Raw genomic sequence first — 12,706 nt, forward strand, 5'->3', positions numbered from 1 at the left:
CTCGACCCGTGTGTGATTCCCAAGCACGCCATCGACAGGGGCATTGCATTCGGCCCCACTCCGCCTTCGGGGCCCCGTATGCGGAGTAGCCTTTGATAAGCATATGCTCCATTGTTAGGGCGGACTTTAACACGGGGTACACGCATAAGCCGGGGCCCGAACATCGGCCCGTACACCACTATACATCTTCTACGGGAGGTATTGACGTCTTTGTCCATATTGTGACCTACTGTGTACGTGCAACACCACTTCATCTCGTGAGTCTCATCTCATCTTCAGAAACACACACAGACGTATGAACCAGATTGTCGGGTCACTGTCACCGTTTCTGAACTCGAGGTCCCTTCCCTGTCGTGGATTCGGTTCTCATTGATAAGATAAAAAGTCAACACTAGTTTAGTCACAGACCGAGGTCTTCCTTCTTTCAAGGCTTTTTTTCATCTCTCATCGTCGTCTCATCGTCGACTCACTCGGAGGCGGGTCAGATATCGGCAACGACCCAAACACCACAGTTTCTCAAGAAAAGCAAAAAAGAAGAAACTAAAAACAGAGAAACAATGGCTGCCTCCGCTGCCGATGTCGACTCCCACGACGGCCAGAACGCCGGTCTCCAAACGGCCAAGGATCTCTTCTCCGGCGCCGTTGGTGGTATTGCCCAGGTATTGATTGGTGAGTCTCTCCCAAAAAAAAAAAAAAAAAAAAAAAAAAAAAAAAAAAAAAAAAAGTCTATGAAGGATATAGACAAATCATTATTTATTTTCCCCCGAATTGTCAAACTCAAACTAACCAAGTTTCCTTCCGGCAGGCCAACCCTTCGACATAGTCAAAGTCCGCCTTCAAACCTCCACCCAATACTCCTCCGCCCTCACCGCCGCCGCCTCCATCTACAAGCACGAAGGCGCGCTCGCCTTCTACAAAGGCACCCTGACCCCGCTCTTGGGCATCGGCGCCTGCGTCTCCATCCAATTCGGCGCCTTCCACTCGGCCCGCCGCTTCCTCGAGCAACGCCGCGCCGCCACCGACAAGTCCTTCATCCCGGGCGTCTCCAACCTCGGTTACGGCGAGTACTACGCGGCCGGCGCCTTTGCGGGCGTCGCCAACTCGGTCATCTCGGGCCCTATTGAGCACGTGCGCATCCGCTTGCAAGCCCAGCCGCACGGCGCCGGCAGGTTGTATTCCGGCCCTTGGGACTGCGTGCGCAAGCTCAGCCAGCAGGCGGGCGGCGTGCTGCCGGGGTTGTACAGGGGCGAGGTGGTGACGGTGTTGCGCGAGGCGCAAGCGTACGGACTGTGGTTCCTGGCGTTTGAGTGGTTGATGAATGCGGATGCGGCCAGAAACAAGATTGATCGCAAGGAGATCCCGAGTTACAAGATTGCCTTGTATGGTGGACTGGCGGGTGAGGCGCTTTGGTTGGGCAGTTACCCGTTGGATGTGGTCAAGAGTAAGATGCAGACGGATGGGTTTGGGGCAGGGCAAAAGTATAAGAGCATGAGGGATTGCTTTGCGCAGACGTTGAGGGCTGAGGGCATGAGAGGATTCTGGAAGGGTATTGGGCCGACGTTGTTGAGGGCTATGCCGGTTAGTGCGGGAACGTTTGCGGTGGTGGAGATGACCATGAGGACTATTAATTAGATGGATTCGGTTGACTGGGGAAGGGGGATTAGGTATACTAGAGAGCAGAAGAAAAAGGGAATAGGCTCACTCCACTTGAGCGTTGCGGATGGGGACTGTGAGTTGGTCATGAGCAAGGAAAGGAAAACGGGATTCCATGGATCATAAGGATATACGGACAGATGGGAAATGGGCTCTTCAACGAGCAGCATCTTGCAATTACAGAACTTCTGGGGGGATATTTGGGTTTCAAAAAGCATACGGACCGCATTTAACAGCGAGAGTTGTTTGGTTTCTTCAGTACAGGGACAAAGGCAATGGTGGTAAGTAATCAAAATGTGTTTGACTTATCAAACTCGATATTAATGTTTTCCAGCTTGGCTCAGAGCCTATAAACCAAGTCCAACAGGTTCAAGGAATATGCCACCTAGAGAACTGCGCTGCTGCATGAATCACATCCTCCGACTGCTCCCCTTGCTAGCCCTACTGCCACCCGTGTAGACACTTCCCTTGTCCTTACCAGTGCCGGACTTGGTACCACCAGTCAACTGCGCCTGAGCATCAAGCTGAATCGCCTCCTTCAACTTCTCCACCACCTCCGGCTGCGCAGCAAACGCCCCCTCCAGAATCTCATCCAGCTCCCTTTCCAACTGATTCGAGTTCTTCCCGCCCACCGACGCCTTCACCTTCACTTCATTAAAGATGGCCGCCCACCTTCTGGTGAACGCATAAATGCTCTGGCGCAACAACTCATCCAACTGCTCTCCCGCGTCCTGTGACTCCGCCGCACCCGCTGTAGTCGTTGTCGTCAGGCCTGAACTCGAACCCGTAATGCTACCAGCTGCGCGCGAAAGGAGGGACGAGCCGGGAATGTAAGAACTAAAAGTGGACACAGAGCTGGAGACCAGTCCGAAGAGGTTACCGGCGGTCGGGAGGTTCTCCCAGATCTGGCCGAGGTGCTGGATGCTGCTGCCTAGACCTGTGGCTTGGCCGGTGCCGGTGCCGTTGCGCACGTCTCCGATCTCAAGGGTGAGGAGCTCGTTCTTAAGGATGAGGAGGTTCTTGATCATGAAGAGGTCCGGATCTGTACCGTTTTTGGCGGCTTTGATGCGCACTTCAGCGCGCTGAAGGGCGGCGATGGTCTCGCGGACGAGTCTGAAGATTACTGGGCTGCTACGTTGCTGGAATAGGCGAGAAAGTCCATGTTAGCTGGGTGGTTTCGGGATGTGAAGTAGGAAGAGATGAGAGATCACTTACACATCGCTCCTTTGGCATGGATTGGTCGAACAAGACAAGCAGCTCGATTGCTCGCTTAACCACCGGGAAAGCCGTTGATGATCCGCCATCGGCGGCAGTGGTTGCTCCAAGCTTCAGAGCCTCTGGGGGAACGACGGCTTTGGTAATGGATTTGGTGATTTCTGCGTCGAAGAAGCCATCGGTAAATGTCCAGAGATGCTCGGCCAACAGCCTCGAGGTAAGTTCCCTGCAGTGCGCAACAAAAGGGGTTTCGTCCTCATCATAGTCCACGAGCAAATATTCGTTCGTGACCCATCCAACAAGATTGCAGATGGTTTGCAAATCACATGCCTGTAGCTTTGACTGGAGGTTGGTGGCAATGGGCGAAATATTTGTCCCTGTGACGAGTGACCGCTGATGCGAGTTGAGGGCAGCGAACGCCGACTTGGGGTTGGGGGAGTATGGTGCTTCTATAGAGAAGATTTTACGGAAAAGCGTGGCCTCGCTGAATGACCGTTCAAAGCACTGCTTCACGTAGTTCCTTGCCGCCGTGTCTATTGATGATTCTTTGCACTCGAGATGGAATGTCGCAAGATCATGCTGGGTCAGAGGCTTGAGGTCGCGGTCTCTCACCGCGAAATAGGCGTGGAAGAGATTGTTGGCTGTGTTGGCAAAGATATCCGCGTTTGGCCCAGTCCTGGGCTGGCCATTTTGGTCATATGCTCCCAGTATCACTCGCTGGATGTTGGGTATGAGCGAATAGGAGTTCATTAGGATCTCCTCAAACCGACCATAAGCCAAGGCATGTCGTGCGGATTCTGACTGGGTGTTTGTGATTTGACGAGCAAGTTCCCCAGACACCTGATCCAGGCGGTTCGTAAAGCCGACCTCGAGAAGGTGTAGGGCCTTGGTTAGAAGCGCCTGATATCTAGCCTGGTATGTATCGGCGTCCCGATATTGAGGATGCTGGATCATGAACTCAATACAAGAGTCCAGGTTGGCCAGGATATCGCCAAACGCGTCGTCGTCCACAAGGCGGCCCGCACCCAGGGCATTGAGGCGCCGGCTGACACTGTCGAGATAGGCGTAGTAATGCAGATCAGTCCCGACCTCGTCGGCGAGGGTTTGAAGACGCTTCTGCTCCTCCAGCAAGTCGTCGCACTGTGCCTTGAAGGATGTCGTCTGCTCCTCAACGGCTCGGAAAGACTGGCACAACGTCTCGAGGGTTTTGAGCGCGCTGTTGGCGTCGTCGATCAGGGTTCCCAAATGCCGTTCCGTCAAGGCGAGTTGGTCATGGTACAGCAGATATTCTTGCTGGCTAGCCTGTAGCAGCTCCTGGTCCAGAGCATCGTCGTAGGGGTCTTCTTCCACAGGTAGCGTCGATGCCACGCTCGCGGGAATCATCAAGGCATCCCAGAGGTTGTGGTTGTTGCGCCGCCCATTGGTCTTCTTCTTGTTCTTCTTGGTCCTGAGTCCTCCATGGCTGCCAGCGAGATGCGCAGTCGCAATGTCGTAGAAGTCGGAATATGATTTCGCCCGTCGAAGAACGGTAGCCTCGGGGGGCGCATTGACGTCTTCCTGGTCTTCGAAAAGCGCTGGGAGTGGCTCTTCGGGGATGTTGTTGTCGGTGGTCTCCTATCGAGTGGTGATGCCAATGGCTGGGTTAGCGACTACTGACGGTTGGGGCATTTGGGGACAAGGGGAAGGTGAATGAATGCAAGACAAACAAACCTCTGGCTGCTGCAGCAGAGAGTTGGCTCGACGGTGGCGCGTCTTTGCGCCGGATGGTCTGCTCTGCTGCACCTCGGAGGTAAAGCTATACCAGTGCTCGTCGTACATGTTTTTTTTTTCTTGGAATTAGGATTGATGGACAAATTGCCCAGTGGTGATAGCTTCAGGTTGTGCTGCCCATCGCGTGTGTTGATTCATTCAAGGTACGTACCTAGGTACCTTCCTCCCACTGCAACAGTGCAATGAGCTGTCCACTTTGGGGGATCACTGCAGCGATGGAGACATGAACAGTAAGTTCGGTGTTATAGGCACAGTGCCCACCTAACTTAAGCCGACAGCGAGAGAACTGAGCATGGAAAGTGCACAGACCTCGTCATCCTGAAAGCAATGGAGAAGGTGAAGCGCCCCAAAGCTTCCATGGGGTCCGCCAGTGGCCCCTGGGGGCAGCTGTCGATCCGAGCTGAAGCTTAGCTGGACCTCCTCCCCGGATTCTCGCTTCATTTCTAGTCTAGTGACCTCACTATTACTTTTTGCATCTCATCGTGAAACTTGTGCTGTGGTGTTCTGTCCTCAGATCTCACTGCTTTCTCTATCTGTAGCTGCGTGTGTGACAATCTATCCGAACAAATCACTAGGTCGCCAAAGCATGAAGAGTTGATTGCTTCTGATAGAGAACGAACCGCCGGACACTATCAAGTACTGTATAAATTCCAAGTGGATGCCGCCCCATTATCATCAGTTCCCTTCTAAACTAACCTGAACTATATCAAGCATCAACCACCATGGCTTCCCCCATGATGCTTGCCAGGACCGCCCTCCGGCCACAGGCCCGTCGTATGGTACATTCGACACAATGGACACGGAGTCTAGGCAGAAGATTTAGGCCCGAGCCGGAGCCTCAGCAAGACAAGTCGAATCTCGCCCTCCGCATACTCACCGGTGTCCTTGCGGGTGGCCTTGTTGCCGGTGCCGCCATGGCCGCGTATCCTATGCTCACGGGCGGAAATAAAAAGGAGCCCATGAAGGTTGAGCTGATCTTTCAGGAGCCCCGGAAACGGTCCATTTCCGCCGAGGAGAGCCGCGAGCAGTTGAGCCCCCAGCACGTCCAGGTCAAGCACAGCTGGGAACATCCCGGTGTTTACGCATGGGGTTCGAATGTCGGTAAGGTCGTTGCCCCGGACTCCAACGAGCTTGTCATCAAGACTCCAAGGCGCATTGCCTACTTTGATGATCAGGTCCTGCGCGATCTCAAGCTGGACCGCAACTTTGGTGCCGCCATCGATGAGAAGGGCAATTTGGTCCAGTGGGGTGTTGGCTTCGACAAGGACCACTATACCCCGACGGTCACCTTGAAGGGCAAGGACCTGGTCAAGCTGGACGTCTCCCGCGACCGTATCATTGGTCTTGCCTCCAACGGAGAAGTGTACTCGATCCCGGTGGCCGCCGCCGATCAGAGAGCTGGTCAGAAAGAGACCACCGCCTCACCTTCCTCCCTCTGGTCCAGCCAGGCACCCGTGAACTACCGCCCCCTCACGCCCAAGAACCTGCGATGGGGTGAAAAGATTGTTGATGTCCGCAGCGGCTTGGAGCACTGCCTGATGCTCACCTCCAATGGCCGTGTCTTCTCAGCAGCCGCCAGCTCTGAAGATTTCCCTTCCAAGGGCCAACTTGGAGTCCCTGGCCTGACGTGGACCAACCGCCCGGCCGGACCTTACGACCAGCCTTACGAAGTCACCGGCCTAAGCGGCTCCAAGATCAAGGAGATTGCCGCCGGCGACTACCACTCGCTCGCCCTCGACACCGAGGGCCGCGTCTACGCCTTTGGCGACAACTCGTTCGGCCAGCTCGGTTTCGAGAATGACACCGAACACCCTTACGTTGACTCGCCCCGCCCTGTGCCCATCAGCAAGCTCTACCACGGCACCAACCTTCGGCCCAAGGTGACCTACATCGCCGCCGGCGGCCCCAACAGCTTCTTCACCGTCGACGCGCGCGCCTTCCAAGGCCAGCTCGGCGGTGATGGCTCATCCGGCCAAGGCCAGATCGTGCCTGCCAAGGACCTGGGTCGCGTCAATGTCGAGACCTGGGCCTGTGGCGAGGGTATCCACGGCACCCTAGGCAACGGCAAGTGGACGCACGTCTCGGTTTGCCCGACCAAGGTCAAGGCGCTCTCGAACCTGTTCGAGTTCGACGAGGCCACGAACCAAGTCGTGCCCATCCGGCTGTCCCGCATGTCAGTTGGCGGTAACCACGCGTGCGCCGTCATGGACAACTTTACCTGCGTCGACAGCCCCCTCAACGGGAACGTCAAGTCGGACACGGACACCAACTTTGGCGCTGACGTGCTGTGGTGGGGTGGGAACGAGCATTACCAGCTGGGTACCGGAAAGAGGAATAACGTCAACACGCCTTCTTATATCGTGCCGCTGGATACGCCTACTCGTCGGGGACCTGCCCATGCGCAGGAGAACCGGCTGGTGCAGAGGGAGGGAGAGTCTAACCGCTTTCAGTTGACGCCGAGGAAGACGGTCAAACTGGATGGAAGATCGGTTAGTATTGAGCAGCGCGCCGAGTGCGGGCGGGACGTTAGCGCTGTTTACTCTGCTGCTTGAGAGAGGCATAGAGGAAAAACTCGGGTGGTTGTATGATAGGTACAGGCTTGTTTTTGGCAGTAGATTGATGAGGGGCGTTGAATGATGCGGTACCGACCGTATATACGTGTATAGGTTATAAAAGGGGGTGAAGTTATTGGCCTAGTATGACAGCCAAGGAGGTCTGTATCACTACCTTTCGCATGATAGCATTGTATAGTAAACGTTCTGCTGCAAACTTTCGTATGACACTGTACATGTATGAGTGACCCCGAAGCGTCCTTGCAGACGGCTCCTCTTTTACCCAACAGTTTTTCGAGCTCTATTTGATTCACTGATACGTATCTATCACCACTCACGAAATTCTGCTTCGATGTCGAGCAAGCGGTCTATTTCTTTCCTTGTTCGCACCTACTTCTGAAGTAAAGTGCACGGTATTCAATATATCCATTGTGAATCAGTCCCTCCATACAGTTATCTCTAATATACCGTCGTTCCTTCTGCAAACCAAAAACATTGATTATACAGGCCTTGACTATGTTGTTGATTTCAGTTATCACACCAGTCACTCGTACCTAGGTTCTCAAGGAACATAAGAGCATCATCCCTAATTGTACAGCTTAATATAACTCCTTACCAAATTTATTGCTTTTCACATGCGTCGTCGTTACATTCCCATCCAAAGCGTCACTACCTTAGGTTAACTAGTCCCCTCGCCAACACAACCATAACACAGTCTGAATTTCTTAGAGGACACTGCAGCATAGTATGTACTGCGGTATATCCGCACCACCTCTTTTCAAGCATTGTTGTCAATAATTGGTTACTAAAGTTATCGAATTACCCCAGGTAACAGACTATTAAGTCGCTGATAAGATGACTGTCGCTCACTACTGATACTGTGAACTGTAGGGTAAGCAAAGCAAATCCCGTCCGTCGGTCGTTGCCCACGTTGCTCAAACTTGCCCCCCCCCGTGGTGCCGTGGTCGTTGCCGTCACCCGCGATACCTTCATACACGTGTACCTACATACACTACACTGCAGTACCGCACTCACTACCACAGTACCATCACAGTATTCACCCCCCGCGGCCCGCGCATCCCATTATCCTATGTATGATGCCGCTCCTCCCCCGCGCATATCTACAGCTCTCGTCTACACTAACTAGGTAGGTACTCTAGTGCAGTGGATGTAGGCAGGGCAATGAAGTAGCCACTTTGGTTAGGTTTGGGCAGTTCCCAATCAAAATCCAGTACATACGTGTTAAACCGGATTAATACAGTGTGGTCCCTTAAGGTATTAGTGTACTGCGTGTATAGGTACAGGTACACCACTGCATTCAGTGACGGGCAACCGGATTGCGACTGCCGCGGCGCTCATCAGGTGTCAGGGCATACACAGATGAACATCACTCACCAATGGATGATGGCCTAGAACAAGAAAAGAAGATCCTCTGTGGTGTTCACGGCGTAATGAAAGAGCAGAGCTTGGCCTAACGTGACGCATGCAGAAAGCTTGCGGAGCATAATCTCCGCTTAACTTAACTGCCTATCCAATATCTGAGGTGCAGCGAGTGGAAACCCTCCCCAGGAAAAAAAAAATACACAATGAGGGTATTCCCACTTCCAATCAGCCCTACGGGATTTCCAATTCCCACGTGCGCTTTCAGTTCCAGATCCGAACGTGCCGGATAGTTTTCTCCGCCTCGCGCGGTAGCCGTCTACTATCTGGTGTGGTGTAGACGACACAACGATGACTGCACTACCCTACCCTTGAAGGTACCTTGCTATCTCGGCATCTTCTTCAACCCACCATCACCACAGGTTTGATCAAGTAGTGTAAAAGACCGAAAAGCATCGGTCAGACCGAACAGAACCGGATTGTTTGCTCCACTCCCTTGCCCTTGCTCCCCCTCCGGCGGCAACGTCGACGCTAGACGCCGACGACGACGACGGGGACAGTGACAATAACAGTGACGATGCCTCTTACAGCTTCACGACTGCAAGATCGAAGACTGATGATCAATGATCAGCCACACCATGACCGGTTCGCTTGAAGCCGTGCCGGATGACCATCTACCTAGCTTTGTAGCTGAGCCCCGGGACCCGGGACCTGGACCCTGAATCTAGACCTGCAGTAGTGTACGCAATAGTGTAATCATCAGTGAAAAAGAGGCTCGCTGAGCCGCCTCGGGCCCCCCAGCCGTCAGGCAACAACGTCTGTCGATCTCTTCAGTTACCACTTCCACATTGCATCCTACCACGCCGAAAGCCAGAAGTACCTTTTGGGTACATCACATTACTGACATGCTTTGCCCTTGCATGCCAGGAACATGTGAGAGTATTTTCGCCACCGCCCACCAGCACGATCTTCCCGTTCGCAGCTCAACGCTGGCATCAGGACGACTATTCCCAGAGGTGGATTTCGGAAAAGAACAGGAGGAGAGGTTCCGCAAAAAAAGGGAAGAAATGAGCCGCCTCATAGGTAGGTACCGCTAACGCGGACAACGTCGGGTCCTCCCAATGGCCGCTGTTCGGTTGGGCCCGTCGGCCGCTTTCCGTCACGTTACTTTCTCCTTTTTTGTTTTTCTCCCCCCTTTCACCTTTTCGCCACACTGCTGATCCGCAGCTGCTGATTTTCGTGTCCCGTCAAATCCCCAAGTCACCTAAATTCACCCTACCCACATGCCTGCTATGGTTCGTCTGATTGACAGGTACGTTACCCTATCAACCCGGACACGCATTGTCGGATCCCGCTTGGTTTGCCACCGTTGTGGTTTCTCTGAATATGGATGTGTGTTTGGACGTTTATGCGAACGGGTAGTGTAAACTACTTAGGGTAGCCTCTTGGTGTTGTATGCACAGTATTGCATTGCGGGAGCGGTAGCGTAGTGTAGTGTACTTGACCTCGCTAGCCCGCTGGCATTGGAATTTAGCTGTGTGTCGATAGACGACAACCCTGAACTTCCGGAGCAGGCAGCAACCGCTGGTTCGGGGGGCTCTGGAAGCCCAGTCGCAGAGGATGCTTTTGTTTGATCGTCAACTGCTATTGCCAGATTCCCAGAAATCTCTGCATCACCCACGGGTCGATTGTACTCAACGGCTGATCGACAACTGCAAGCAATAGAAGACACCGGAGGATGAGGCAAATGAAGCTATTCGCAAAGCTTTAGGATGGGACGTGCGAGTGGCGAAAACCATGATCATCATCTTTCAACCGTCCACACCAACATCCTCATTTGGCAACTCGAGAACTCTCGGGGCAGGCATATCGACTTCGGGGGAAGGAGATCGTCGAGCTAGTGATTGGCGGGCATGTCTCCGAATAGTGGCACGGTGATTACTGTATACCTCAATCCTGATTTGCTTGTTAGGTGCGGTTCTTAAAGCAGGGCGCGAAGGGTGCGTAGTGAGATAGCACACTAACAGACAATGCAGGGTTGACGTATACACTTGTACAACAATCTCATCAGCTCACGGAGGGAGCCACGGCCGCAATTAATTGGCTGAGAGTAGATGAAGATGGACTGTACAGTAATGGCATTGGATATTGGTACCACAAAGTTCGCAAGGTTTATAGGCTCCTAGGCACATATCGTCAGTTGTTTCCCTTCTTGAGCTAGTGGTCTCAGGGATCTCAACTAAAGTTGGATATCAGGATGGCGAAAAAGCATCCGAGTGACGGGTCTCGCCAGGAACGATACCGAAGGCGGCAAATTGTCTCATCGGTATGGTCTCACGTGGTGAGGTGAGTAACAAACACATGCCCACCAGAAAGGTTGGGGTGACATGATGTAATGTGATGCTCAAGAAAGACGAGGAGCGAGCAAGGAGGGGAAAAAAGACAGCAACGTGTAGGCTTTGCAGATCCTGATCGATCGACGGACCATCAATGGACGGCCGGCGCATCGAGAGACTACACTATCGACGGCCACGGGGCACCGGGCTGGGCTACGGGCATACCACTCAGTTGACTGGGTTTGCTCGGAATTGACCGCTGCAGAAGTCTTGGGGTGAAATTACATATCCTCACGGCCCAAATCAGGGTCCTCAGGGATCGACAGGGTGGTCTTCCTCAGTTGGTGTTTTTGTGCGGTCGGCTGCGTGTTGCAGTCAGTGTGCGGCTTCAAAACACTCCAATGTGCTGCCACGAGGTGAGGGGATTCCAGAAAGGATGCTCACAGGGAGGCCGGGACATCCAAGTTTCATCATACGGACGGAGTTACCCATGCACCAGAAGAGAAACGACGGTGAGATGGAAGTTGGTAGGGATCCTGGTGAGTTGGCAAAGCTACGTAGCTACTTCTCTGCGTGGCTGGCTATGACCGTACATCGATGTGTATCTGGGTTATCGAATACGAAGGTACATGGGAAGGGGCTATTGCGAATGTGGTGGACAACTGAAAAATGGAAAAGGGAGAAGACCCGGATGATTCGTGTAGGAGGATGACGGAATGAGATGGATAAGAGGTCAAGCCAACCCCCGTGGACGTTCAGTTTAGAGCCAAAACATCGTATGAACATCATCCGTCAAAAGTGGAAGTCGGACCCGGGCAGAATTTTCCTCCGAACCGCATCGCCGATGGCCGTTCGTGCTGGCATCCCTGTGTTTATACCTGACTGTGTTGACCTGCGTGAAGTGTCTGATCTCGGACCTCACTGCAGCGTCATTCCAAGACATTTTTGAACGCCTGCTCATATACCGCTAATATACACGAAGATCCAAGGGTCGACTTGGAGGTCACCAAGGTGACTCTTTACTACCAGACTTTCTTAGCATTTTTGATATTTGATCTTGCTACCGTTCCGTGAGTGTACACCTCTGCATGGAGATCACTTGAGGTTGTTAGCGTGGTTTTTGGGGATAGCAGAGAACCTTTAATATCCACACAAGAAATGTCTTGCTTAGCACCTGTCTGGCCCCTGTTTCTTGGAGAACCAACGTATCGAGCTAACAAGTTATATCCGAACAGAGGTGTGACGTCATGCTGTGACCGTTAAGACTATCGTCTTGGCACCATGAATGAAAAAGGGTCTGGACCTGGCCAGGCGCGGCTGGCCACAGCTGTTGCCAGGTGACAGGGGCGCTGCACCAGTTGCGGAGCCCCTGCGCAAGCTGTCAAGACTCAAGAGCGAACTGTTGCCCGTACTCTGTTCTAGCAGCTGAAAGTTACAGGGACCATCGCGGGTGCTCGCAACTGCGCTTTTGGACTTTCCACTTACACTATGTACCATAGTAGTGTCAACGACGGACGTTTCCAAATTGATCTCTTCATCTTCGACATGTTTCCACCGTTCATGACTCCCCGTGTTTCTCCCAAGTAAATGCTGACAAAACCAAACTGCGAAAATCTGTCTCAGTGTCGGCTGGTGACAACCTCTCAAAGTGATGAGGAGACGGCATCGAGATCAGACGGCAGGTGGTTACCGGGAATGGCTTGTCACACATCATCAATCAACCTTTTACCTTCTCTCTACGTGCTCTAGCATTGCACAAAGTCTCCTTCGAGATGCCCAAGAATCTGCACCTCAAACGGA

The 12,706-nt window shown here is 53.1% G+C and overlaps 3 protein-coding genes across 3 annotated transcripts; 2 read left to right on the forward strand and 1 right to left on the reverse strand.

Annotated features, from left to right (window-relative positions):
* The first annotated feature begins 192 nt into the window (after window positions 1–192).
* On the forward strand, window positions 193–2,103 carry B0T23DRAFT_229890 (mitochondrial carrier domain-containing protein). The gene is made up of 2 exons (XM_062833864.1): window positions 193–669; window positions 806–2,103. Exons 1-2 carry the CDS (start codon window positions 558–560, stop codon window positions 1,630–1,632), a joined length of 939 nt encoding a protein of 312 aa, XP_062689192.1. The 5' UTR covers window positions 193–557; the 3' UTR covers window positions 1,633–2,103.
* Window positions 1,848–4,864, reverse strand: B0T23DRAFT_229899 (Sec34-like family-domain-containing protein). The gene is made up of 3 exons (XM_062833865.1): window positions 4,579–4,864; window positions 2,869–4,482; window positions 1,848–2,792 (listed from the first exon to the last, which is right to left on the reverse strand). Exons 1-3 carry the CDS (start codon window positions 4,684–4,686, stop codon window positions 2,064–2,066), a joined length of 2,451 nt encoding a protein of 816 aa, XP_062689193.1. The 5' UTR covers window positions 4,687–4,864; the 3' UTR covers window positions 1,848–2,063.
* A 158-nt stretch (window positions 4,865–5,022) lies between these two features.
* On the forward strand, window positions 5,023–7,407 carry B0T23DRAFT_388062 (regulator of chromosome condensation 1/beta-lactamase-inhibitor protein II). The gene has a single exon (XM_062837730.1). The coding sequence runs from the start codon at window positions 5,361–5,363 to the stop codon at window positions 7,188–7,190; it is 1,830 nt and encodes a 609-aa protein (XP_062689194.1). The 5' UTR covers window positions 5,023–5,360; the 3' UTR covers window positions 7,191–7,407.
* The last annotated feature ends 5,299 nt before the right edge of the window (window positions 7,408–12,706 follow it).

Source organism: Neurospora hispaniola (genome assembly GCF_033458365.1).
Source record: "Neurospora hispaniola strain FGSC 10403 chromosome Unknown B0T23scaffold_8, whole genome shotgun sequence".
NCBI classification, from domain to species: domain Eukaryota; kingdom Fungi; phylum Ascomycota; class Sordariomycetes; order Sordariales; family Sordariaceae; genus Neurospora; species Neurospora hispaniola.

What these genes read in the sequence shown, in the direction of transcription:
- B0T23DRAFT_229890 (XM_062833864.1), top strand. Translation starts at nt 558, where the DNA reads ATGGCTGCCTCCGCTGCCGATGTCGACTCCCACGACGGCCAGAACGCC. An exon ending in TATTGCCCAGGTATTGATTG is followed by an intron (nt 670 to 805) that starts GTGAGTCTCTCC and finishes TCCTTCCGGCAG; the next exon opens with GCCAACCCTTCGACATAGTC.
- B0T23DRAFT_388062 (XM_062837730.1), top strand. Translation starts at nt 5,361, where the DNA reads ATGGCTTCCCCCATGATGCTTGCCAGGACCGCCCTCCGGCCACAGGCC.
- B0T23DRAFT_229899 (XM_062833865.1), bottom strand. Translation starts at nt 4,686, where the DNA reads ATGTACGACGAGCACTGGTATAGCTTTACCTCCGAGGTGCAGCAGAGC. An exon ending in CTCTGCTGCAGCAGCCAGAG is followed by an intron (nt 4,483 to 4,578) that starts GTTTGTTTGTCT and finishes ACCACTCGATAG; the next exon opens with GAGACCACCGACAACAACAT. An exon ending in CCATGCCAAAGGAGCGATGT is followed by an intron (nt 2,793 to 2,868) that starts GTAAGTGATCTC and finishes CGCCTATTCCAG; the next exon opens with CAACGTAGCAGCCCAGTAAT.